At 54.0% G+C, this 27,441-nt stretch overlaps 1 protein-coding gene across 1 annotated transcript in view; it reads right to left on the bottom strand.

The window, feature by feature from the left end:
* The window catches only part of VWA5B1 (von Willebrand factor A domain containing 5B1), a 50,157-nt gene extending 22,916 nt beyond the window's left edge, over positions 1-27,241 (bottom strand). The window contains exons 1-10 of the mRNA XM_081144470.1: positions 27,088-27,241; positions 26,466-26,634; positions 15,323-15,487; positions 13,404-13,556; positions 11,869-12,139; positions 9,865-10,010; positions 8,961-9,092; positions 8,211-8,335; positions 5,356-5,532; positions 1,247-1,357 (exon numbers count right to left, since the gene is read on the bottom strand). Coding sequence (XP_081000596.1) covers positions 1,247-1,357; positions 5,356-5,532; positions 8,211-8,335; positions 8,961-9,092; positions 9,865-10,010; positions 11,869-12,139; positions 13,404-13,556; positions 15,323-15,461 — 1,254 coding nt within the window. The 5' untranslated portion in view covers positions 15,462-15,487; positions 26,466-26,634; positions 27,088-27,241. The remainder of the gene's footprint in view (positions 1-1,246; positions 1,358-5,355; positions 5,533-8,210; positions 8,336-8,960; positions 9,093-9,864; positions 10,011-11,868; positions 12,140-13,403; positions 13,557-15,322; positions 15,488-26,465; positions 26,635-27,087) is intronic.
* Between the last annotated feature and the right edge of the window lie 200 nt (positions 27,242-27,441).

Consider the following 27,441-nt stretch of genomic DNA (forward strand, 5'->3'; position numbering starts at 1 on the left):
TTCTGGCCAAGGATTATTGGCATTGGATGAATGTCACTGCAGCAAGGACAGGTTCTCACTGGACATCAGATGTCCTGCTCCTGTCTCAGGAAGATGCTCTTCCAACATCCGTGCATGGAGTGGTAGCACATGTCAAAAGCCTTAAAATGTATGTGTACCTTTGAACCAGCAAGACTAGAAATTTACCCCAAAGGAATCATGAAGGATGCATGTGAAGTCTTTGATACAAAGATGAAAAGTAGCAAAAAAATGGAACCGACTTCAGTGCCCAACTGTAGGGTTTAATTATATAAGTCACTGGTCTGTCTGTAGTGAAATACCAGGCAGCCATTAGAATTACATTGCAGATTTATACTTACTGGCAGGCAAATGCACTCATGATAGGCTGTTGTGTTAGAAAGTAGTTTCCGGAAGACCTAATCCTGTCTTTATTGAAAATGTGTGTCAATGCACAGAACGAAATCTGGAGGGATTTATTCTAAGCTCTTAACATTGTGTTTCCTTTTCTTTTTCTCACTGATGTGATCATGCGAGATTTAAAATTTTTTCTTTTTGATTATCTAGCTTTAAAAATTGTGGCATAATCAAAGTGTGTTGTTTTTGTATTTTAAAAACCCATAAGCTATTTTTAATTGAAAAGTAACCCCTAAGTCCGTTTCCCTCCCTCCCTCCCTCCCTCCCTCCCTCCCTCCCTCCCTCCCTCCCTCCCTCCCTCCCTCCTTCCCTCCCTCCCTCCCTTTCCTCCAACTCCTAGACCTGGGTAAGATGCTACAATTTTGAACATGCTGCTGGGGCCACGGTCCTGTTGTTTAAAATTGTACCTTGGGCCTTGTGAGCCCCATTCTTAGCCCACTCACCCACCTATTCACCCTGTTACCCCTCTCTATTCACTTCTTCGGCTCCACCTTGCAGAACCTATTGTCCTCCTAAGACAGAGGCTTCAGTGAGTGGCAGGCCTGGGATAGGCATTCTCTTTCTACCCATCCCTGTCACCTCGCCCTCTGTGCACACCCTTACTTGGCCCAACAGAGTCTTTATTTTAAAGAGGAAGATGATAGAAGGCTGAGCTGTCAGAAAACTGCCTAAACAGAGTTAGCCTCTCTTTTGTTCTTAGCTCCTGGGTATCGTTTTGGCCCTACATGGGTGGACAGACAGCTTTTGAGCAGGCCTCTTTCGAAACCCTTCCTTCCTCTCCTCTGTTCCTCACCACCCGCCCCCTCCTGGCCCCAGCCTTGTCCTTCCTTACCTCATTGTAGGTCTGACTGGAAGGGAAGAGGGTCTTAAATGTGGATCCGAACCCAATGACATTGAAGAGGCAGGCTGGCATGAGGCTCTTAAGGGCCACCAGCACAGCATCCTGGCAGGCAAGAAAGGGAGTTTCAGGATTTGGAAAGGAGCTGTGACTTCTGCCACCACACACCACCATTATTATCCCAGCACGGAGTCTGTCTCCAAACAGGCCTTCGCACCACCACCCCCATCTGCACCCAACATCGCCTTTCCCCCCAGATCCAGAAATTTGCTGATGCTGAGCTGAGGCTGGACCAAAGCCATCTCATAAAATTTCTCATCCATGTAGCAAGTCTGACTTTTCAAAGCCATTCTATTGGGGCTTGCCAGTTACATCTCACCTCCTGCTGGCCCTGCGCGGTAGGGAGAGCAGGGAGCACCCACTCCTTTCCGCCAAAACAAAAACTGATGTCTAAGGGAGGCATGTGGCCTGGTCCAGGTCACACTGGTGATAGGACAGGCTTCTGGCTCTCATCCAGGGCCTTTTGCAGCAGAATTCGCCCCTGGGACACTCTCTTTAGGTCATATTTGTTGAGTGCTCAGGATGTACTTTACCGTTATTACCTCATCTAATCTTCAAAGTGACCCTTGGAGCAGGCACGATATTACCCCCATTTCATACAAGAGAACACTGAGGCACAGAAAGGCGAGTGACTCGTTGGTGAGCATTGAGATAGTAAATAGTGGAGCCAGGACTTAGACATGTCTCTTTGCCTCCAAAGCCTGTGAACATTAGAATCTTAACCTATTTATGCAACACCAGGAGACCTTGATAAAGCTGTATTGGAAAAAATAATGACAAAGAAGAAAAATGGCAATGACAGGAGGGAGAATGATGATACTGATGATGATCCCAGGCAGTGATAAATATAAAGCAATTTCTATATGTCAGGCACTGTAATAAACACCTTATAATAATTATCTAATCTCTATAAGAGCGGTTAGGAAGATTCACTTTGACGTTAAACACGTCTGGGTTTAAACCTCACCTCCACCCTTCCTAACTTGACCTTGGGCTAGTTATGTCACTCCTCTGAGCCCCAGCCTGGCATATCATAAACAGTCAGTAAGTGGCTACTGTTATCCACCCAATGAGATGCATATTAATGCCAATACCTTTACTTGACAGATAAGGAAACTGAGGCTCAGAGGATTAAGGAATTGCGCTGGGTCACAAAACCTAAGAACAGGGACTGAGGCTTTCAAAACATAGCCCCGAGACCTCCATTCCTGTTGGCTCTGCCTTGGCACAGCACCCAGGAGGGGGAGGGCTCTCCCTCGTGCCCACATAGTTTATTGACGGCAGCCTCGGGACCTCAGCGTGGCTCTCAGGGAAGCAAACAGTTCCACTCTGGAATCTAGAAAGTAAACAGCTGTAAGTGGATTCTGGCAACTTCCACGCCAGAAGGACCTGCATGCAGCCCCTCTCCCACCCCCTCTGTAAACATTAACATTAAACGTCCCCCTTCGTCTTTGTTGCTTGTGTCAGTACATTTTGTTTCTCTGTGAGAGAAGTCCCTATCTGCTGATTCTTTCATTAGCCACTACCTTATATTCCTGCTAGCAGGAGATGCTGCTGATCCATACAGATTGTCTCTGCTCACACCTATTAGAATTTTCAGAGCCATGTTTTTGGCAGCAAGTGGCAGCTGAAGAATGAAAGCAGCTGCAGGAAATTAAATTGGTTGAACTTTCCCCTCCGGCAAGGCTGTTTGGATTTCTATTCTCTCCTGCCTCCCTAAGTCCAGTTTTTCCTAAAATCTCAACCTAATGGGCCACAATTAGTGACGTGAGCAACCCCCCAATGGCCTCATTGTCAGTGGGGAAAGGGATGTGTGGCCTGAGCGATTCCTGTGCTTTTTTTCTTAAAGGGGCATGTGTAGCAGAATGAGTTGTACCAATGCAAAGCCATTTGTGAAAGGGTAACCTTGAGGTCAGTGAGCTGAGCTGGAAAAGAGAGCCAGAGAGACTCCAAGGCGAAGGCACTGTGAGAGGAGCCCTGGAGGAAATTGTGGTCAGAGAATTCTGGAATGTCAATGTTGGAAAGGTCTTCAGCTCAGGAAATGGATTTCCATATAAACCAACTCCCTTCAACTGGTGGTAACAGACTGGAACACTGAGATGAGAAGACTGTAGAGACTGAGTCCAGACTCAGCATGAAAAGGAATGTCATGGTCAATTATTTGTCTGCCCGCCTGGGCTTGGGAGAAGGGAACAGAGGGGCGTAGGACATAGGTTTGCCCTTCCTGTATTAATTTCCACTTCTCATTTTATAGAAAGTATAAACGAAGCCCAGAGTTGAGAATCAATTTGTCCAAAGCCACATAGCAAGTCAGTGGCAGAACTGATCCTGGAACCCAGGCATTTCTCTTTTACTAAGCCACGCGGCAGAAATGGCATAATCAGAAAAGAGAGCTGTTCTTCGAGAAAGAGCATGTATAAGTCTCTACCAGCAATGTAAGGAAAGGGAGCACTGAAGCAGGATCTGGAAGGCGTAGGCGCCCTCAGTAGCGCTGTGACGCTGGGAAAAACAGCCTCTCGGGGGCTCAGTTTCCTTACCTGAAAATAGGGAGGGAACATGGACTGAGTGCTCCCTAAGGGATGTCTAATGACCCCATGATAGTGAGAGTAACTGTGGAGACGTCTTAGAAGCTGGTCCAGCTGTGGGATGGAATGCACACGGGCGCGGAGCTGCACTTCAGCACCCAGAGCCGTGGACAGCTCCCCCTGCCAATATTAATTTCTGACGGCGGGCAGAGGCGGGGAGAAGGCACCCACTGGTCCTACATCCCAGGGTCAAGAGGCCTCACACAGGAACTTGGGTCGCATATATAGGATTGCTCTCTCATGCCTCCAGACACAACCCAGTCATAGCAAGACTGAGGAGCTAGCTGGTGTCACAGGTCCCACCTCACCTCTTTCCTCCTTGCTTCTCCTGTTGCCCTGGAAACAAGAGTTTTTGCTCAAGGCACAAACTAGGGAAGGAGTGAAATTTCAGGTGACAAAAGAGCCCTCTCCCTTCTTGGACCATGTTCTCTTAGACCATGATCTTTTACCCAGTTCAATGAACCACGACTGAGGGCTTTTTATGCCTAAACACAGAGCTAGTCCCCATGGGGAGAGACAGATGAACAAAGATCTGGTCCTTTGCTTTAATGAGTTCATAACTCCAGAGGAGGAGGCAGACATCTGCACAGCTAGAAATACAAGGGAGCGTTGGATAATGCAGAAATTGAGGAGAACATCTCCCGAGGGGGAGGAGATGCCTCTGGGTGTCTGGGGGAGGTTGATTACTCTGTCTTCTGCACCCATCAGGACGCTCCACAGCAGCGAGACCACGCTCCCGGCGTGACTGGTTAGCAGGCTTGTGCCCCTCGCTTGACTGAGTTCCTTGAGGGCAGGAAGTGAGTTTACAACCTGCTGTCTTTCCAGACGGCCAAGCACAGAATTTTGCACATATTAGGCATTTCAGGAAAAACAATGAACCAATTCTTTTCTACTGGATTCTACACATTCCTGGAAGCCAGGGGTCATGTCCAGTGAGTCTCTGATGTCAGGGCATAGGGACAGTCAGACAGACATGGGTTTAGTCTTAGACCACACTTGCTGTGTGACTTGGGTAGGTTGCTGAAACTCTCAGGGTGGGATTTCCCCTTGGGGAAATGGTGACATAGGAACCACCTCATAGGATTACTGTCCGGATCCAGCACCCAGCTGGACCCCCCGTACTCGGTACCTACGGGGGTGTTTCAGCCCGAGCATGCACTCGGCAAAGCTTGCAGAATGCCAAGGAAAGAAGTCGATAACTTCACCCCTTGTAAATGGACAACAGTTCTACCTCTGCTCACACCACTTGAGGGGGTTATTTTGGGAGCGCATTGAGTGTGGGTGTCTCTGTTCAGACTGATTTTTAAAAGTTGTTCCTTTTAGTCATGGAGAGCCATTTGGGAAAGTGGTTCAGGTGTGGAAGAGGGGGCTTCTTGGAACCAAAAGGGCTGGTTGGGGGGAGCACAGATGATTGACCCTGGGGCGCTAGGCCCCGGGGAGGGGTCCCCTGACCGGTACCTTCACACGGTGGATGTTGGTCCCACTCATGCTGCCGCTCCTGTCAATGAGGAAGATGAACTCGCCGTAGGTCTTTCTCAGGTTCGGCTGGACAGACTGGAGGTCGGGACAGAAGTTGAGCATGATGACAGAGTGGTGGGGGATGTCCTTGTGGAGGCGTTTCCGGATGATTTCTGTCTGGAGGGGAAAGAAAAACTCTCACTTGGGTGTTCAGGGGGTCCAGCGCCACTCGCGTGGTCTCCCGTTCCTCAGCACGTAGTGCCAAGATCCCACTCACGCTCTGAGCGACAGGCGTCCCGGTTGCTGTACCTGGCTCCTCCGGTTTTCTCACCCCACACATCCACTCCTTCGGCAAAGGACTGCCAGTGCTGCAGCTAAAATACATCCTCAACGTGCCCTCTTTTCTGTCTCCACTGCCACCACCCAGGTTCGGGACACTGTCATCTCTCGCCTGGGACCTTGCAATAGCCTCTCACTGGCCTCTTTCCTCCCATTTTTCTTCCCCGTGGTCTGTTCTGCGTAGAGCAGGGAGCGTGATTACTCTTGCCATCCTCTTGCCGAGGCAATGGCCTCCCCTCCTACCTTATGAAGCCCCCCAGGACCTGACCCCTGCCGGCCTGTCCACCTCGTCGCTGCCCACCCTGCTCCCTGCACTTCACCCACACCAGCTGCCTTCCTGTTTCCCAAACATATCACCATTGTGCCCCTTCCAGTTCTCCACCGTCCACCAGGTCTCATTCTCAGGCAGCTTTTTCTAGACGCCCGGCTAAACAGCCCTCAGGCCTGTCACTCATTCCCACGTCCCCCAGCCCTCCCCCTCGGCCCTCCAAGCCCACCTTGCCCACTTGTTTACTTCTTGTGGGTGTCCCTGCGCTAGAATGCAGGCTCCCTGCGGTCCAGGATGGGCCATTTTCAATGTGGATTCCCCAGTGCCTAGAACGAAGCCTCCAAGCCACTGGGCACTTAGCGTTTGTTGAATGAATAAATGAGAGACTGAATCTGGGAGGGCCTGTCTGCCACCCACCTGTGTGTGCATGTTTTCTTGGTTTGTTTTCAGTCTCCCTGTCTTTATTTGTCTCCGCCTCTCACTGCATCATCATCTCTTCCACATGGTGTCTTTCTCTGTGCCATTTGCTCCCTCTTTGCTAAATCACAGTTTTGACAGCTTGTCCCGCCCACTCTTCCTGATTGACGGTCGCCCTCTGGATGCCGCCTCCCTCCCTGGCGAAGGATCACGCGCCCCCTCCCTCATAGAGTTCCTTGCGGAAAGCCACCACCCAGCCTGGCTCTTTTGATGACAGAGCCCAAGGCAGGTACGGCCACATCTGCCAGGGAGAAGAGCCCGATGCTTGCCTCTCAGAGAGCGGGGCCCTGGCTCCGGTCCTCTAATGGCTCCTCAAGCTGCCCTGATCTAATTACAACAAACTCATCACTTAGCAGCTTCTCCCTGGAGCTCCTGAGAATACAGGGCATTTGCATAACCAACCCAAGGTGGCAAATGATTCTCATTTGCTTCAGTGCTCCCAGAGCGAACTGATTTAAGGCTTGGTGGGGAGGGGACCCAGCCCCAGCCTTTGAGGCCCATTGTGCCCCCCCCCCGCCCACGCTGTCCACATGCGGTGCTTCTCAGAGCTCAGTGGTACACCTGGCACTGCCACCCCCACTCTGAGAGCCTGGCTCCGCCTCTTCTCCCAATAGACTCAGCTGGGTGAGGGGGCACCTCGGGGAGAGCAGGTGTTTCCAGTGGGGTATCTACGATGGCGATAGGATGGGCATTGAGCCATCTGCACCTCCCCTTTGCCACCCCTCCCACCCCTACCAAGCAGGTGCTCCCAGTGGGGTCTCTAACGGTCGGGGTGAGCAGCAAGCTGTCTACACGATCCTGTACACCCCTCAGTTGCCACCGTCCTCTGCCAGCCAGGCCAGCGCCCCTGCCCCTCGGATTGAGTCTAAGTCCTAGCTTCGTTGCCACCACAGCCAACCCCCGAGAGAATGGACTGCCCCTGCTCCTCCCCCTGCCCCTGGCCCTGCCCCTGGCCCTGCCCCTGCCCCTGCCCCTGGCCCTAGCCCTGCCCCTGCCCCTGCCCCCAGCCACAGTCAGTCTGGGTGCTAAACCTGTTTCCTCCTCCAGATGCGGGAGAGGGTAGGAAGAAGCGGGCTGTCATTCTTAGCCCATCTTGGCACCCAGGGCCCTGCTTGGCGTGCAGGGTAGCGAGCAGGAGACAGGCTGCAGGAAAATCTGCGGCTGCCGCTCTGCCCCCTGGCATTTCTTCCCCGCGCGCCCCGGTGCTGAGAGCCTCTATTCTTAGCTTCGTGGGGGACAGGGCGGGCAGGGGGAAGGACCTTTGTCAGGCTCTCCCGCTCTGCCTTCACTGTCTATGCAATAGCCAGCAAGGACCCAGAGGAAGGAACAGCAAGAGACCCATTTAACAGGTGGGGAAACAGAGGCCCGAGAGTAAAGAAGGAGCTGGGAGTACACAGCTGTAGGTTCCTGGGTGTCACTTGGGGGTAAAGTAGCCTGGGGAGAACCAAGCTTGTTTCTGCCATCAGCCTAGAATTTTGCCTGGCTTGGCTCCTTGGTACCTTGGGTTCCTGGCTTAGGCACTAGAAGGTGACCTGGCAGGATGCGTGAGGACAGCGCCAGGGTGGCTGCTGCACCTGGAAGTCCATTTGCCTCTGCCCCGCAGTGCCCGGCCCACCAAGGGAAACATTGACGAGGATCTGTCACCAGCTTGCTGCGTGACCTCAGGCAAGTCCCCTCCGCCCAGGTTCAGAACCCCCATTGGTCCAGTGAAGACCAAGTCCCCAGTGCCACCCAGGCCTGCCACCCCTGACTCTCCTTCAGTCACACTCACCTTCCGCTCCGCGCCACAGTCCTTTTTCATCCCTTTAATGAATTCGGTCTTTCCCTTCAAGTGCTGCTCAAATTCTCCTGCGGTCATGTCCCCTTTCTCCACCAGGACGTGTGGCATGTGGGGCTCTGCAGAGATGAGATCAACTCTTGGCACTCGTCCAAGTGTGAGGGTGATGCCAGGGGCCCGGGTCTGGGGGCAAGATCTTCATAGTGAGGGGCTCCTAGTAGGAAGAGGGGCACAGGAGCCCTGGCTGCCCAAAGCAGTGTGGGGCCGTGGGAAGACTCCTTAGCTAGGAGGCAGAAGCACCTAGTGGCCATGGCTGGCCCACTGGCCCTCTCTGGGCCTCAGTTTATCCATCTGTAAAATGGGAGTGGGACTGACGGCTCTGATCTTTTCAGGTCCTGACCTTCTAGGAATCTTAAAGAGACAAAGGACTTGCTCCCTGGGTGTTCAGAGCTGCCAGGGCCTCACTGAGCTTGGGTTTCAAAGATCTTCGGCTCAGCTGGCCTGGGGACAAAGTGCCCCAGTGGGTGGACGAGACCCTGGAGCCTCTGGAGCTAGAACCGGGGCAGGAGACACTCAATTCCACCAGCTTGAGGCAAGTTTCCTAGGAGGCTGGTCTCCTCTCCTCTGCCACGCACCCCTCTCCTTTCCCTGGCTGACGGCTGGGCAAAGGGCCACCTGTCTGTGCCCCGCCGGGTCAGCACCTCCTCCGTCCCCGCAGCCCAGGGCCCTCCTGGAGCACAGTACCGCTGGGGTGGATGAGGAGCTCCACGGGCCGGTCGAAGGTGTGCCTGTTGGCCAAGGTGATAATTATGCTCTTGGCGGAGCACGCGGACGGGGCAGCGTCGGCTCGAATCTCGTGGGTGGGACTCTCTACCCCTGAGTGGCACAGAAAGGTGGGAGAGGCTCAGGAGCCCTGAGAGACAGGGGCTTGGTGGGAGACGCTGAGATGCGAGCCAGAGATGACACTCCAGCTGCATCAGGGGCTCCCGACCTGCTCCTATGTAACCATAGACAGGTCTCCTCAATTTCCCCATAGAGCCAGAGAGAGAAAATGCTGGACGCTCCATCAGCGAACACTCCACAGAACGCCTCTCAGGCCGGAATGTCATGCTGCTCTGACAACACATTCGTTGACAGGCAGCCACATTTTCTTAAAACCTTGAGTGGGTTGGAGACAGAACTAGGAGAACAATGGCTCCCAATGCCGCCTGCACGTTGGGACTTTTAAAATACCCAACACCCAAGACATATCCCAGACCAAGAGCCCCAGAAGCTCGGGCGGGAGCTGGGTGGCAGGATTCTGGGAGATCCCTGGTGACTCTGCTGCGCAGGTGGGAACCAAGAAGCAACCTCTGGGAGGGGACCAGCAATCACCAGGCTCTCGGGGACATTTCCCAAGGAAGTTGTGGAGATGGGGTGGGGACAGCCTTGGAACCCATCCTTAGGAGGCACTTGTCTTTGGGCTGTATGTTGGGGAGCAGGAAATAAGGATCCATATAGCTCCATACTCCAGGATGTCATCCATCTGGGCCTGTCACCTTCCCCTCCCTCCCCTTCTTTATCCCTGGCAGCTTTGGGCCTACAGCCCTCCCCACCAGGGGGCCTTGAGTCCCTCTGGTGTTTGCCTGGGTCTGGGCAGCTCCCTCACCTGCAAGTGGGCACGGCCCCCGGATCTCCAGCTGGAAGCAGAACTCATATTCCATGGGGTTGGACACCTCGGTGTCCAGGAGAGTCGCCAGGAACAACTTGTTCCAGGAGTCCGGGGCCCGGGTGCTGAAGCAATGCCTGTTTCTGCTGGGAAGGGGACCGAGAGGAGGGGGAGGGGGGAAGGAGAGAAGGGGGGTAGCCAGGACCAAAGTGGAAGGGGGGTGCAGCGTGAGAGGACATGGAGAGGATGGTGAGTCCCAGGCAGTCCTGGCTCCTCGGCAGCCCGGCCCTAAAGGGGGCTGCGTCCTCCTGCCCAGACCCTTACTCTCCCATTCGGCCTGATCCCAGGAGAGTCTGGACTCAGACCCAGGCACCGCCACCTGGGCCAGGCTCGGTGCTCCACAGCGTTAGCGCACTGTTCTCACCAGGACCCCCAGAAGAAAGCAGCAGGACCCTCGTCTCCCCCACCTCCCACATGGGGAAACCGAGGCTCGGCCAAAGGTGCCACAGTCGGGACTGTGCAGAGCAGGCGCCCTCACCCAGTCTGTCTGGCTCCTGTTCGACTACATCACACCCCGTCTTGACTCCCTGCTCGTCTGGGAGCTGGGAGCCCTCGCACAAGCCTTGGTTTTCTCACCCATTGAATGGGGGTGAGAATGCCACAGCTGCTTTTCGTGGCCGCTTAGCAAAGTGTTTGTCCCCTGCGTAGTGCTCAAGTTTCTGGCTCCCTTTCTGTGTCGTCCCCTGTCCCTACCCTATGATCTGGTCCCTCCCCACCAGCGTGCCCTCTAAGGTCTTCGATGTATGCCCTTAATATGCACATGTTGGTGGTGGCATTTGGTTGCAAATGTATTTTAAACTGAAAAGGTTACATCCTATTATGGGGGCACCTGTTACGTCATGTGTTTTATACTGTACTTGTTTGTTCCTGCCCCCACCCCCTGTCCACAGGCACCACCACCATGAAGATCCTCATCTGTTTCCCTTTTCAAACTTCTGAAGGGATTTCTCTGGGATCCCTGGATCATGGGGCATACACTGAGTAGGGATTTGCTGCAGGCCTCTCCCACGAGCACCTCTGCTAACTCTAGCTGCCGGGATGGGCAGGAATAAGCTTACTGGGGTCACCTCAGGGGCATCAGGGCCCCTTGGGCCTCTAGTTCCTTGATCTGCCAAAGTCTTGGATGTCCCCAGCTCCGCCAGGTCCTGCCTCTCAAATTCACAAGGCGCGGTGCCTGTGGCAGTGCTTACAAAGGTAACATACAAGCTGGTGTCCCTAGGTCTGAGACTGGCTTGTGCCTTCAGCTTCCCTATTGTGACGAGTGTCCTCACCCTAGGCTCCAAGGTCCTACACAGTCTGACTTCACATCGGCCCTCTACCTCTCTCCCTCACTCTCCCACCTGCTACGGCCCGCCTGCTGCTCACACCCCCGAGCCTGCGACCTCAGTGCCTTCGCCTCTGCTCCTCTCTCCTGCAGGAATGCTCCTTTCTGTGCCTTCATCCCTCAGCTGTCAGCTGAAATATCACTCCTCAGGGGAGCCTGGCCTGGCCCCAGGACCCCCGGCTTGGGTCCCTCTTTTATACCCTTAGCCCAATGAATGTCTCCTTCATTGTATTTTCACATAATTAATTATGCATGCAAGTACACAGATAGTTCCACATTCGTGCCGTTATTAATTGGATAATGATCTTTCCCACCAAGTTCTAAAAGGGCAGGACCCGTGATGATTTTGGATCCCTAACACTCAGCTCAGTGTCTTAAGCGCATTAGGGAAGGAAGCATGGAAATTCTAACGCCAAGCTGTCCAAGTTCCAGAACTCCTGGCCAGTGCTCTAAAGTGAGCAGGGGAGGAGCGGTCACTCAGGGGGTGGTGGCCTCTAGTGCTGAGCCTCCCCTCCGTCTCTATCTCCATCACCCCGCACACCCTGACTTCACCCGACAGACTCCCTGATGTCCACCTGAGACCTGACCTTTGCCCCCTTGTCCGGCCAGGGGCTCCTTACCCCTGTGCCTGTTGGTTGGAGGGGCTAGCATGCTCTGTGCAGAACTGGGGTACGGTCGGGGCGCAGACAGCAGGCAGCAGGACCCGCACGGCCCCGCTGGGCAGCGTGGGCAGCTCCGAGGAGGTGCTGATGAAGACCTTGACGTTCTCCATCGGGGCGATGGTCCCCAGGTTGACCACGAACAGGATCCGCTCCAAATCTTCATCCAAGGCCACCTTTCCCAGCGCGCAGGAAGCAGGGATGATGGACACCCCCTCTCGCAGGATGTTTCCTAAGTGCCAGGCCTGGAGTCAGCAGCTGCGCATGTGTTACCTCTAACTCCCCCCCCCCCCCAGCTTGCTGTGCCCTAGGTCTGAGTAGCCCACTTGGCTGATGGGGAAACAGGCTCAGCGGAGGGGTGTGACTTGGCCAAGTTCCTCAGCAAATAACTAACTTGTTGAACCAGGATCTGAACCTGTGTGGGTCTGAGCCAGGCCTGTGTACTTGTACCCTGCTGGGACTGGGAGAGTTGGACCCACAAGACCCCCACAGAGGGTCTCCTCTCCACCCGCAGACTACATCCCATGAGAATTGCATTCAGGCATCCCCGCCTTTGGGATCCATGGTTTTGCTCTTGCTCAGTCCTTTCATCTGAAAGGCCTATCCCCTGTCCCTACTTAGGCAGTCTTACGCATCCATCCAACCCCTCCACGAATACATCCCTGGACCCCAATCTGTACCCTTGTTCCCCTCCTCTGACATTATCCAGATCTCTTTTGGCCCAGCCACTTTCCACCTGTTCTCACGGTTTCTTCTAGGCACAACCTAGCTATTCTTCCAGGCTGTGAGTGGTCACAACAGCTGGAGGGCGATTTTGCACCTTACACATGGTACATGTTCATTAAAATATTCTCGAATGTCTTAATGATCAGATGAACAAACATCACTTAGATTATAGATCCAACAGTAAGGACCTCTTACATAATATGACACAGTCTGAATTCAAGCCCTGAATCTGCCACCAACATGCTGCGTGACCTTGGGCCAGTCACTCACCCTCTCTGAGCCTCAGCATCTTCAATAACAGGCATAAGTAGCCACTATTTGAATACTTAGTGGGTACCAGGGACTGTGATGAGTGCTCTGCATACATGCTCTCTGTTGAGCTTTGGGTGTGCATAATTATTAACTTCATTTTATGGATAATATTAATTTCTTATCTAAGCTTACACCACCTGCAAGCACCAGAATAGGGAGTCGGATGCTGGTGCGACTCATTCCATAACTCACTCCATAACCTCTGAGCTTAACTGTCCTAGAGAAATATCTTTAAAACCCTTTTGTTGCCTCCTTTAATCCTCACCATGCTTTCGAGATGAGAACAGGAGAGAGTACCTCTATTTTACAGACAGTAAGGTTAGGTTCAGAGAGGTTAATCATTGGCCCAAAGGCACACAGGATTCCTGACTCCTAGTTTAGTGCTCTTTCTATCCTATCTTATTGCTGCCCTTTCAGTCTGCCTGAGACTTCACCAGGCCCAGGCCCTGCCTCCTTACCTGTGACAGTTGCTCCTCGAGTGTGAGTGGCATTGAAGTGTCCACTTTCCATCTTGGCTTTGTCCTTGATCTGTACTGTTACGACCCGGTCAGCAATGACTGCCTCAAAGCCGATCACCGTGGTGTACTCATCCAGTGGGTACACGAAGAGGCCTGCCCGAGCAGGGCGCAGCATCACGGGGTGCCCCAGCCCCACCCTGCACCCCCCACCCCTGGGAAGGAACCCAAGCCTAGGTCTGCCAGGTATTAGGATGGTGCTCACTGCCACTCAGAGGAGGCCAGCGAGCACTTGGGCTGGGACCTCATGGCTCTGTGGCCAGGCGGGGTTAAGTAGAGCAGCAGGCACTCTGTGAGCAGTGGGGCTGCTGGGAAAGGGACAGCGGCTCCCCTGTCCCAGCCAACTCTTACTCTGCAGGCATGTGAGGCCACAGTGGTCAGGGCTTCTGACTTTTCGATAGAATAGAAATCTGGATTTTATGTGACCCGTTTTGTGGGCCTAATAAAACACACGTGTGTGGCGAATTTGCTACCCGTGGCTCCCAGGAGCTGGGACGTTGGAGGAAGTAAAGTTGGGTTTGAATCTGGGCCCTGCCACGCCTCCTAGCCTGGTGACCTTGGAAAAGGCATTTAGCTTCTCTAAGTCTCGCAGCCCCATCTGTAAAATGGGGATAAAAAAGCCCAACTCGACGGGTCATCATGAAAACTGAAAAAATAGCCACTGTTTTTAAAGCTATGTGCCCACATTTTTCTGCCTTAGTGCTTCTCAGACTTTAAGAGAACACAGATCACCTGGGGTCTTGTTAAAGGCAGACTCTAACTCAGTAGTTCCGGGGCAGGGCCTAGATCAGCATTTCTAAGTAGCTCCCCAGTGATGCCCATGGCTCAGGGACCACACAGAGGATCAAGGTTGCATCTCATTTAATCTGCCCACCAACACTGCGGCAGCAAGACGCTGGGCCCATAGCGAGCCCTCCACAAACCCCTGCTTCCTGTCTCCCCGAGCCTCAGTTTTCTCATCTATAAAATGGGGGGACCGGGTCTTTATGCATTTAGAAAGCCATGAGACTGTTCCAGAGTTATTCAGTCATTTAGTCTCCTGGGTCCCCAGTGGGTCCCATTTAAAGCCACCCTCTCTAAGATTTCTTAACCAGAGGAACAGGGTCATTAGCTCTGCCCAGGAGATTTTGGAGGGAAAGAAGGTTTTCCCACAGGTTTCTTTTGGGAACTGAAATGGCTTAAGAACCAGGGCGGGCTGGGGGCTGGTGCCCATAACAGGAAGCTTGGGGGTTAGAAGGCCCCAATCAGCTGTGGATGAGAGGGAATCCTGGCCCCAACCAGCCTCTCTGTAACTCCCTTTCTTAAGTGGAAAGAGAGGACTTTGATTTACAAATGACTCCTGCAGGCAGACATCCGTCCACAGCCCTGGCTGCCCGGCCCAGTGATTCATACTCGCAGACTGTATTCCACACTGTCCTTCCGCTCGCATTACCACATCTGCTCCTCTGCAAACCCTGGCGTCCAGACAGGCAGAGGAGTGTCCTCATTCTGAAAAGGAAAGTGGCTTCTCCAAAGTCACAGGGACAAGAGCCACAGTTGGGGCTGGAAACTCCTGGCTTCCACTGAGCCTCGAGGCCTCTCCCACTGTGAGACTCCCTGGAGAAAGTGGAGTCCCGGCCATTTGACACAGGTGGGCATGCCTTGTGGAACCTAAATAGTGCTGGGACAGTTGGCAGGGCTGAGCCCAAACCTGGGCTCAAATCCTGACCGGACTGGCTACCAGCTTCAAGGCCCGTTGGGTGGAAATGGTATCCCCATTTTACAGGTGAGGAAACTGAGACTCAGAGAGGTACCAGGACTTGCCCAATGTCCATCAGCTACCCTGTTGGGGTGGGGATTCAAAGCGGAGGAGGGGTCCTTACCCTGGAAAGGCTGGGCCTCCAGGTTGCCGTAGGTGAGGGACGCAGTCAGACCCAGGGCATATCCACTGACGAAGGAGGTGACATCGGAAGCGGTGAGGGGCAGGGCTGCCCCTGTCATCTGGTTCAGCAGACCGGGCATCCCGCTGGCTACTCAGCCTTCAGGGTCTGCAGGAGACAGGAAGGGTGGAAAGTGAGGAGAGGCCCATCGCCTCCCAGCCCAGTTCCCTCACTTTAGACCCACAGGCAGCCGGGGTGTCACTCTCTTCTTTTTCCCCAAGCCCTTCTGGTTAATGACCCACAATAATGCTGGACTAGAAGTGGGAATTCTGTTTCTTTCCATTCACAGTAGAGAAACTGAGGCCTGAAGACATAGAGACCAAATTCCCCAAGGTGGCCGGGGGCCCCGTGTGGTCTGGGCCTGCTGTCCCTTCCAGCTCACCAGTTACCATGTTCCCAATCACATTTTGTGGGTCTCCCCGGCTTCCATTCCATCCCTCCCATGTGTCCTGCTCTCCCTCCTTTGTACGTGTCATTCGTTACCTGGAAGTCTCACCCCACGACCCACTGTCAAACTAGTAACCTCCTACTGGTGTCATCTCAGGGTCCCCCTGGCAGGGACCACCCCTGCTCAGCATCCTTTGTCTGCCTCTCAGTTTCTTTCAGTCAGTTTCTCTCCGTCGGGCATTTCCATGAGTTTGTGGGGGTACGTTTGTTTCTGTGGGGCTGCCTGTGGTGCCCTTTAGAATCCGTGCGCCTGGAGGGCATGGCCATGCCTGTCTTTGCTCCCCACTGTGCCCTCAGCGCTGGTTAAGTAATAAAAGAAAGGACAACCGTCATCATTCCAACATAAAGACTTCCGAGCCCTTCTTAGGGCGACACATTGATTACCTGGTGGGCTCCTGAGACTCTCCTGGGTAACCCCGCCCTTGAGGGTGGGGTGAGGGTGGGAGGTGAAGTCAAAGGTGTGGAATATGCATCCGAGGTCAGGCGCTCCCTGGGTTTTCTCTGAGCGGGCTGGTGGCCTGTTGCCATTTACTTGCAAGGCTGTTCCATGAGTGCTGACTACTCTGCCTTTTCTCAAAGGAGGGAATTCTTCCCTCCAGGTCCTCCTCACGCCCTGTCCCGCTGGGATCCTCGGTGCTCCCGCCCCTCTGCCAGGCCGGCGTGTCCTTAATTAGGTTCCCCTGGTGGCTCCAGCCCAGGCAGCTCTCAGCCCCCGCTTGTCTCCCACAGGCTGACGGAGGCGGCAGGTAAGGAGCCAGTGGGGGGCTGCTGGAACCCCAGCTGCCTTCGCCCAGAGCTCTCTGTCCTGTTAGCTGCAGCAAAGCCTGGCTACTCCCAGGGGTCAGGACAAGAGGGTGGGGTTCATTTCCTGAGCTGAGCCCCCCACTCTCCCTCCCTCCTGGCCAGAATGCTGACTGGGAAACGCAGCTGCAGGCAACAAGCACCCGGATGTGGGGTGAACCTGGGCTTCAGGTTCAGTCCATCTTGGGGTGGAGTCTTGCCAAGGGCATCTTATCCAACCCAGTCTTCTCCTCCTGCCCCTGGTGCCCACCCCAGGCTTCCTGGGGGCGCCCCTCACCTGGGGAGTGGTGCTTGGATGAGCAATGCTGATAACACAGGGCAAACTCACTCAGAACTGGCTCCCTAACAGTATCAGCCCCCTTGGAAGGCATAAACTTGAAATTCTTTGGGGCCCAATTAATGCATATTTTCATCAATTCATCCAGCATTGATAAGCACTGACTGCATTCCAAACCCTAAATTTGCCACTGGGGATGGGGAGATGAGGCACAGCTCTGTCCTTAAGGGGCTTACCGTCTAGCCGCAGAGCAGGTTAGGGACTGGGGCAAGAACTGTAAGAGCAGCTGAAATTTACTGAGCATTGAAAATGTGCCAGGCAAATATATTATCTCATTTAATCCTCATGCCAATCTTATCAGGTGCATTAGTATCTTGCAGATGAGGTCTCAAAAGAGATGTATTTGGTTTGCTCATGAATTTGGGGTGTCTGAAGCACACAGGGGCACAATGAGAGTTTGTGTAGGGCTTTCTCCTGGGAGGAGCCCAGGGCCATCCCTGTGACAGTTGGGGACCAGAGCAAATAATGTTGAGCATTCGCCCTCCAACCATCCTAGCCTGGGCCTCGAGTGGGCACCAGACCACAGGAAACACCTGGGAAGGAATGGACAGGGAAGAAGCCACCAACGTTATGTCCAGGACAGTGTGAGAAGTGAGGGCTAGGCCACAGGAACGGTGTGAGCGGGTCCGAGGGGGTGATATGGGCTGAATTTAGTGCATCAGGGTCAATGTGTTCCCTTCCCCACCTCCTTCCCCTAATCTGCCATATAACTTGTCTTCACCCAGGTCCTTGACTTACATGACGCTGAATCTGGAAAATTGGCTAGAGGGATGAGAAAAAACTGAAAGGGGGCTGAATGAGTTGGGAGAAAGGACAGGTTGGGGCATGGGGATGGAGGGGCTGCTAGAGGCCTTAGAATAGCCACAGGGAGAATTGGGGAGAAAAGAGGATTTTTAAGAAGGGGTGCCCTGAGTTACAAATTGCACCCCATTTGATATTCTTTAATAGTCAGAAAGAAAGCTTTGAATGAGTGGGGTGTCGGACTGTTTCTTTGAATAAAATGTGCTGAGCCTGAGCCCTGAGAGTGCTACCCAGGTTCTAGGAGGTTCCCATGTTAAATACCAAGACTGTTTCTTAATGGTCTAGAACTTACAAATCCCAAATAATTGCTGTCCTTCAGACAGGCCTCTTTGGAGCCAAATTTAGATTTGAATCCTAGTGGATAATTTATTGCCTCGATCATCCTGAGTGAGTCATTTAATCCCTGAATGCTAGTCCCCTCATCTATAAAACTGAGTAAGTGCAGGGGCCACTGGATTCCATCTCACAGGCACCATGAAGACTAAATTGAATAAAATGTATAAAGTATCCAGTACAATGCCTAGCACATAGTAGGTGTTCAATAAATATTTAAAAAGTAAAATAAATGAAGGAATGAATGTCAGCAGCCTCCCTGAACAGGTCAGGTTCTTTCCCATCCTTGAGCCTTTTTATGGGATTGTTGCCTTCCTCTCTGTTGTACAGTCCTGTTCACCATTCAAGGCTCAGTTCCACTGTCACCTCCTCCATGAAGCCTCCCCTGATACCCCAGTCCATCAGATGTGGCTTCCTCGGGCTTCCACAGCCTCTGAGCACTTGTCTATCACATTCCACATTCCACATCATGAAGCACTGTAACTGCCCGTCTGCAATGGCTTGTCTCCCCCACCACCCAGGGCTGTGAGATCTGTAAGAAGAGCAGGCACATCTCCCTCTTTTTGGCCCGTGTCCCAGCTTCCTGAACAGGGCAGCTCAGAGGAGGAACTCTTAACAGGGCACCTACCAGATTCTAATGTTTTATAATCATTACCAATGCTCATACCCACTTTCGCTTGACAGATGGGGAAACTGACATGCAGAGAAGCCCGAGTCCAGTATTACACAGCTGGCGAGCAGTCAGGCTGGCCGAGGCAGGGAGCAGCCTTCCCCCAAAGCCTGTCCTTTCCCTTCCCAGATGCCTCCCAGTCCATGCTGAGCACAGGAGAGAGTGATGGAGGGGAGGAGGGAAGGGAGGAGGGAAGGTGAGGCGGAGGGAGAACCAGGAGCCTGGTGAAAGGGGGGGCTGTGAGTCTTAGGGACTTGGGGCTTCTCCTGGCTCCGATGCCTCTCAAGCTGCTGCTGTGATCCCGACTGTGCCCTGAGCTCAGCCAGCCCCTGCCTGCCCCGCAGCTCCATAAGATGTCACTGGGGAGGGAGGCCTGTGGCCTGGGGCCGAGTTTGGGCCCTGCAACAGCCTGGGGTGCAGTGTTCTAGGCTGACAACAGGTACCTGCAGCAGGTACGGTGTGACTTGTTTAGATGCAATAAAGGGCGTGCAAGGAAAGGAGCAGGAAAGGAGAGTGTTGGGGCCCTGCCTGTCGTGGGGAATGCCTGCCTCAGGCCTCCAGGGTCACAGAGGGGGGCCTCCTTCCTCTTTCCCTTGCCAGGGAATATTCAGAAAGAGATTGCACAGGGATAAACTTGCGTGGTCCCTGTACCTAGAGTACTGCCTGGGGTCAGAGTCCCTGGATGGCCACTTCCTGGTGGCGTTGGGTCAATTGGGCTCTGCTACTTGCATATTGTGTGACCTTGAGCAAATTACTTAACTTCTTTGTGCCTTAGCGTCTGCATCTATAAAATGGGATCATGATGGTGCCCACCTAGGAAACTGGCGGGATAAAGGAGAGAGTGCCTGTCGGGTGAGTGGGCAGGAGCCGGGCAGATCCTGATGGAGCTGAGGGCTTCTCTTCTCTGCCTTCTTCCATGGGCCCTCCCCGAAAGGGCCACTTCCTGGGCGCGTGACCCCCGTGCAGGCTGCCAAGCCAGCAGAGCTGGGAAGATCCTTGGTTCTCTACCAAAGCGCCCATGTCAGTAACCCCTGAGTCTGCCCTTGGAGATGGAATCTGCCCCGTCCTCCATCCCCAGTTCAACGTTGTTCCAGGGACAGTATGGCAGACCTCCTTCCTCCACTGGAAAGCCATTGCGGGGGCCTCACCCTGTCCAGGCTCCCCTAGATTGTGGCCACAGAGGTAGGGGGCTGAGTGGGCTCAGCCAGGCCTGGGCCAGACGCAGGCTGAGCCCACCGAGCAATTCTGGCCCACTTACCTGCTGCTCTGCCCACTTACCTGGGGCTGGTGGTCCCCATCCTTTCCTCTGTCACCGGCCCTGCTAGAAATCCATGCTGTCATGCCCCTGCTGGAAGCCTGTCCTTCAAGCACCATTCATCACAGACCTGCACCAACACCCCCATCAAAGTGGGGCAGGACCTCTGGATCCGGTCTGATGGTCTGATTGTTCTAAGCTTCTAGAATTCTGGGGTTCTCACATTCTGGTCTCCTTCCTCTCAATCTCTTTACCTTGGGCCCATACCCAGCTGACACAGGTAACAAATCCATGCTCCTGACACCCCACCTGCACCCCATGCTCAGTCAGTCAAGACTGCCTGTTCTCTCTCCAGACAAGCCTGACTTTCCATATCTCTTTTGATGCTCCTGGCTCTGCCAGGAACGCCACCCCTACCCCCATCCTTTAAGGCCCAGCTCAAATGCCACCAGCTCCATGAAGCCTTCTCAAGAGTCTCGTGCTGGATCCGATTGCCCCCGCTAGTACAGTTGGCACCTCTCAGGTCAGCCATCTCAACATCCATGCGTTGCGTGCCCATTCAACAGATGTGTATGGAGCAACCACTGTGTGCCAGACACTGTGCTAGGCTGGGCCACAGAGGTGAACAAGATGGACAGGACCCTGCACCGAGGCCTTGGGTCGCTCCTTTTCTGCACCCACCCAGCTAGGAGGCTGTCAGCTCCTCAGATTCCAGGCCAGAACTCAGTTTCTTCCACGTCTGGTCCATAGCTGATGCTCAACAGTGAACTGAATGGATGAATGGCATGAGCTCACTTGTTGAATGAATGAATGAGTGAATGAATGAGTGAATGAGTGAGTGAGCGGGTGAATGAAGGAACGAGGGGGATGGAAAGTGGCAGGGATGGGAACGGGCCTTGGCTATGGGCTCAGTTAGAGAATCTAGTAGTGGGGCAAGTCCCTCTATTTCAGCCCGAAGCCTGTGGGATTCCATCCCCGACAGCTGCAGTCTTTTTGGTGGGGAGTCAGGGGATGATCAGCACAGGAAGTGCCCAGGCTTCTCAGTGCTTAGTGTGTCTACACGGCCCGAGAGCCCTGGAGGCGGCCGGTGGGGACATCAAGGGCAGTCAGCCCTGCGGGTGGCAGGGAGGCCCAAGCCACCCCTGGCTTCGGAGGCCTCAGCCGAGAGGCTGGGCCTGGACCTCCGGAGGAGGGAGAAAGAGGCACATCCAAATGTGGAGCCTCCAGGTAATGAAGGGCTGTCTGTGGGGCTCCTCCGGTCTACAGAGTCTCTGATGTAGAACACTAAGGAGTAGGCGTTTAAAATACACAGAAAGGGCGCTGGCTGACAGGGGGACAGATATGGGTTCCCTGGGGGGCAATGCGGTTCCAACGCTGGAGTCCCTGCACACTGAGGGTCCCTCAGAAATGAGCCTCCCATTGCTGGGAAAATTGGACTCCATTTACCCAAATTCAGTTTACACCCACCTTTTCCAGGGGCACCTCTGCGAGATGAGCTCCCTGCTGAGCTGCCAGCATCTCCTGTGGCCTCATTGAAAGGCACTAAATGGATTCTCTATGTGGCTGGGCTCTAACCACTGAGCAAACCCGGCTACCTGTGTTTTTGGCTTTCCCTATGGCCACCCACAGCCCCAGACCTGCCACCTGGTCACCTAGGGACCCCTTTTCCCATGGTGCCCAGCCTAGGTGTTGGCTGAAGAGTATAGTCATTGCTTTAGCTTCCCTCCGAGGTCCCAGGGGAATTTGTGCCACGCTGTGAGGCTGCTCCCTACCACATGCTGTCCCCTTAGATGGCACGGAGAGGCTGTGTGGGCTGAGGGCACTGGGCATGGAGTCAAGGCTCCCAGGCCCGAGTGCCAGCTCTGCCGCTGACTCCATGTGCGCCCCAGGCTGGAACCCGGCTGTCACACTCCCAGCACCCACCTCTGAGGACTGGCACACAGGCGGGCCTGTGGGCTGTAAGAACTGGTGGGCAGCTGACTTTGTGTCTGTCTTTGCCAGCACTACTGAAGGTGTAGGGTCCGGGCAAAAACTATAAAAGCTGGTAATTGGCCATGTCTCGTTACCTGGTGATTGTGGAGACGTGTCCACAAGGAGCTTCTGTTTACTTGGACCTAGGAGTCCCTGTGTTATGTGACAACATGCGCGACCCGCTTTGGATGTGTGGCATGAGCAAGAATTAGAACATTGCTGCTTCTTACTGTAACATAACCTAATCTAACTTGGCTGGTAAAACCGTGGATGTTTGGGTGTCTGAGCAAAGATGTTGGTCCCAGGGGCAGAAGCTACAATATTGGGAAGGGAGTAAGGGGTGGGGGGGGGAGAGATTGGCCAGTGGGTCCACTAGAATATAAGCTCCATGAAGGCAGAGATTTTTGTATATTTTGTTGGTAGTTGGATCCCCAGCGCCTACAGGAGCGCCTGGCTCAGCAGGTACTCATTAAATGTCGAATAAATGAATGAATGGAGCAAGAGACTTGCAAAGCGAAAGTGCGTGACTTTGGAAGGCGCCCCACAGTCATGCGCTCCTTCATTCATTTATTCTCCTGTAATCTCTGCCAGTGTCAAACCCTGACCACATATGCTCTCCGTGGCCATCCCCGATAACTGGGCCAGGAACAGTCCGTTCCAAGTGCATCCACTTACGGCAGGGGCCAAAACTTCATAGGAAATAGTGAGTGAAAAAAGGTTTCCAACTGGGATTTTATTCTGAAAAAGGAAACTGAAAATATGAAAATGGAATCTCATATTGGGCCAAAATAAGATTATAATTACAACCATGTGTGAAAACTTCCAGTGATCAAAGGACAAAGCAAGTACTGATTGGGTTGGGGAGGGGGATACTTTTTTGAACAAAATTATATGCTGGTGGAATATGACATTTTCCATTTCATATTTCAGTCATAGCACCATGACTAGCCTTTCTTATTATAAACCCATTGTTGCTAATTTTCTCCTCTATTGTTCATCAGCCTACCTCTGCCGATTAAGGTTCTCATTTGTCTATGACTTCGTGGGGCATCCGAAGAGTCCTCCAATGTCCCCTTTGACTGGCTTTATTAAATCCCACAATTTTCACAAGATTTCCGTTTCACCATCCAATTCTTAGGCATTGCATGGTCAGCTGCCGACCCCACCCAACCACCAAAGAGAACCTGCTGGACATAGATGTTCAGTGATCGGCGGGGATCGATGCTGGCATTGGGCAAGGAGAGATATTACTTTTAAGTGGTCAGTTCATTAATGTTCTTCTATTATGGTAACTTTTTTTTTTAACCTACAACCTCACATCTGTGGGGCCTGAGATAATGACGACTCAGATCCCTGCATGGGGTCTGAACAAGGAATGAGGGATCCACAGTAAAGCAGGTAGACTCCTCCCATGCCCTCCAGCCACTCTCACCCATGGCTCCATCCTAGGCTTTGCTGGGAGCACCCACACCAGCTGCCTGTCCTGACTCCGTGTCCTTCACTGTCTCCAGGGTGGCACCCATGGAAGGAACCACTGAGCAGTGTCCTAGGCCCAGCAGTTTGATCCCTAGTGTGGTTATAGGAAGAGCTACTGAGCTCACTTGGGACCCTTGTCTCAGAAACATTCACAACACATCACCTAGCTAAAAGTTTTCAAACTGGGGACTCGGATCCTTCCAGATCCCAGTGAGGACCCAAGAGGTGAAATTTCAACTCCTCAGGTTTGTCAATTTGTCCTCTCGAGGTCCCAATCTGATCACCTGCTGCTCTGCTCCAGGGCTGTCAATAGCCTTAACTGAAGCCCAGCTCCTTCATGTCAAATCCAGCCTTCCCGATGATCACCCCAACCCCCCTCCCTGCAGCTTGATCCCATATTGCTCCGCCACTCTTACCCTTGCTCCTGACAAACCAGAAGAGTCATTTGCTATGTGACCTTACACCTAGCTCGTTGAGCTCTCCAGGACTCAGTTACATCATCTATAAAATGGGGATTAAGTATAATACTATGGGTGAGATACCTGGTAAGGGGATGTCACAAGGCAGGGAAGACACTGGTCTCCTCACTCTAGCTGCCCCTTCCTTCTCTGTTTCTTTTGTAGGCATATCCCTCAGGGCCAGGACTAAAGTAGACAAGTGATTGGTCTTTGTAGGCAAAAATCCCTCAAGGTCCAATATCAGGTCTTCCCCTCTTTCCCAAAGTGGTTGACCCCTGCCCTGCTCCAATGTATGAGCAGACCACTCAGCTGTCTATCCCCAGGCTGGCCCTGGCCTGGGTGCCTCGCGCTCATATGATCTTCCTGAGCATTCGCCTCTCGGCTGGCTTGATGATCTAGACCCAAGAGCTCTTCTCAGGGGTGCTAGTTTCCATAATCATGGGTAATTGATTAATGTTGGTCTCCCCACTTGAGACTGCAAGCTCCTTGAAGACAGAGCCCCAGTCACCAGCACAGGGCCTGGAAGTAAGTGGGCACCCAGTGACTGAACGATTTTCATTCCTTTCCCTCTTTTCACTCTAGCTTGTCTGGTTCATTCAAACTGACTTACATGATACCAGCTGACCAAAACCCCCTGCACCTCCCAACCCGGCCTGTACTCACACCTCCAGCCACATATAAACCTTCCCGCCACTGCTTCCTCCAAGTCCCCATTCTAACATCACCTCCTCCAGGAAGCCTTCTTAGCCCCGCACTGAACACTCCTGATCCCAAGCTCCTCTCCAAGAGGGTTGCATGGGTCAGCCATACTGCTGGGTGAATAACCTAGAGAGCACGGGCTAGGGGAAGGTTCCAGCTAGGAGTGCCCAAGGGGCACATTGTCTTAAAGGAGATTAGCGAGATGAAAGGACTTGCTCACTCCTGGTGACCTGGAGCCATACTTTGCCAACTGATCCTACTGGGCTGCTCCCAACCCCCCATGGAAGTCTTTTGACTTCTTATGTATGGTAACTCTTTGCTTGGCAAGAGCCAAGCCCTCTTCCCAGTCAGGTTGGACTGGGGAGGCCTGTGAGACCACAAGAAAGCTAAGTCAGCTTGGTCATTGGTTCCCCAGGTCATGTAGTTGGAGGGAATCAGCCAGGAGATGCTAAGAGAGACCCATTCACCCAGCAGACAGGACAACTTGAACCTGAGCAGAAGCCCAAGGCCAGGGTCCTAGAGGAGCCCCTGGGTGCCTCTTCCACTGTCCCTGTTCCCCCAGGATCATCCCTTTCCCTGTGGAGCCACAATCAGTACCATATGTGTGGTAAGGAGAGGCCACCAGTTGGTACAGATGCTCACTCAGAGCTGAGCACAATGAGAGAGACCAGGAGGGACAGAAATGCTCCTCTTCGCTCTGGGCCCAGGACAACGTCAATAGCAGCCCATTCCACCAGGCAGCAAACCAATGGCCAATGGCTGGAGTCCCTCTGGGAGCTTCATCTGGGCGGGATTTGATGCTTAGAACCCCAGCCACCCCCAACCAAGGAGCCTTGGCCTTTCTCATGACAGGAAAGCAGTGGAGCCTGCAGACCACTCGTCAGGGCACAGTGCCCACCTCACCTTGGGCTCTGGATCATCACCTGGGTGGGTCTGGACTGGAAACAGCCAAAGCACTGTCCCTGGAGAGCGATGCTAAGGCTGGGTGACGACGGGACTGCACGTGACTACCACCTCAGGCCTAGGGATCCTGCCCAGTCACCTCTGGGTCAAGTTTAATCTACAATTACCTGCATAGGTGCATGTGTGCGCTCGCACGGGTGCACACACACACGTGACCCACCCTTTAAAATCCCCGCACACCAGCAGACACAGGGCATCCCACATGTAAGTCCATGCACCCCTAAACATGTAAGTACATTTACACACGCTCCCTCCTTACCAACTCATGTAGCTCCCTCCATGTGCGTCACTACCCTCCAGGGTCACACCCCTACGCACACAGGCCGTGCACTTTTCAAGCACACCCCCCCACACCCAGCACATGTGCTCAGCGACACCCCCTCCTGCCCAGCTAACCAAGGCAGCCCCTGTGCCCTCCGCCCGCCACCCCTGAGCAGGAGGCCTGGGCTCACTCTGCCCTCTGAGCCTCTGCCCAGCTGCCTGTCCTGGAACAGGCTCCGCGCGGGGCCGGCAGGAGAGGGAGGGTGCTCTGCCTCCCCTAAGTCTTCTTCCAGAAAGGAAAGAAAGAACCGGGAGTAGGGACAGAGGCAGGAAGGTGCCTGTTGCTCTTGGGGGTGGGGGAAGGAGAGCAGGGCTTCCCCCCAGCCCCTGCCCCCCAGGCTGTCTGCTGCGGTCGGCGGGTGCGCTGCGGGGTGGGGTGCGGAGGGAGCCGAGGGCGATCAACTGTTGCAGCTGCTGCAGGAGGTGTTATGACGGGACTTCCAGCCGGGGCTTGACATGGCAGCAGATGCCACTGCTGCACTCGGGTAGTCCCCCTGCGCCCACCCATCTCCCACTGCCGGGGGACCCCTGTTCCCTCCTGGAGCCCTTCTTACCTGGCAGGAGCCACAGGAGCCCCGGGGACTGGGGGCTCTGAGAAGACGCGCTCCACTGGCGGCAGGCGGCGGCTTTGAGGACAGTCACACGCCGGGCACCTGGAGGGCAGCCGGCGCGATCTTGTCAGCTAGGGGTGAGCAGCCCACAGAGTCCTGCCGGCCCGGGGCCCTGGAGGACAGACACGAGGTTGGGGACTGGGAGATGGTGGAAACAGGTGGCAGGGATGGGGGGAGGGGGAGGCAGAGACAGAGACAGAGAGGAGAGAGACAGAGAGAGACACAAGGAGAAGGAGACGCAGAACAATTCACACACAGAAAAGACAGAGAGAGAGAGAGAGAGACAGAGAGAGAGGAGGGGGAAGAGAGGGAGAGGGAACTGGAGCAGCAACATGTGGTCGTGTCATCTCTCACTTCTAATGCTGGAACACCCTTAGCCACCTCCTGCTGATCCACCTCTCCATACGTGCACGCACACAATGTACACACCCTCATGCACACGCACACACTCACACTCACACACCGAGGCACACAGATTCACCATACACACAACCTTCACGCGCACACACACGGGACAGCCCAGCTGCCAGCCTCTCATCCTCACACAAGCGGGACAAACCCTTACCTTGCCCCAGGAGCAACATGTGTCTGAGCAAATACTCCCTCTGACCCCAGTGCCAGCAGTTGCCTCCCTTACCCAGGGCTGCTGGAGGGGGCACCTAGGGCTAGGCTCCAGTGCCCAAGCCTGGCAGCGGCTTCATCAGTGTCCACATTGCAATGGCTGTTTGGGTGGCCTGCAGGAAGCAGAGCCATTTGTTTTGTCAGAGCGTAACCATGACAATCACCCCATGCGCACACCGCTGGTGCTACTCCCCCCTCCCCCCGCCCCTTCCCCTCTCCAGAGCACGGGAGAAAGCCGGAGGCCACTTAGCAGCCTCGGCTGAATCCCGCTGGGGCTGGTGGAAAGGACCTGGCCAGT

This window comes from Miniopterus schreibersii (genome assembly GCF_964146895.1).
Source record: "Miniopterus schreibersii genome assembly, chromosome: 8".
NCBI classification, from domain to species: Eukaryota; Metazoa; Chordata; class Mammalia; order Chiroptera; family Miniopteridae; genus Miniopterus; species Miniopterus schreibersii.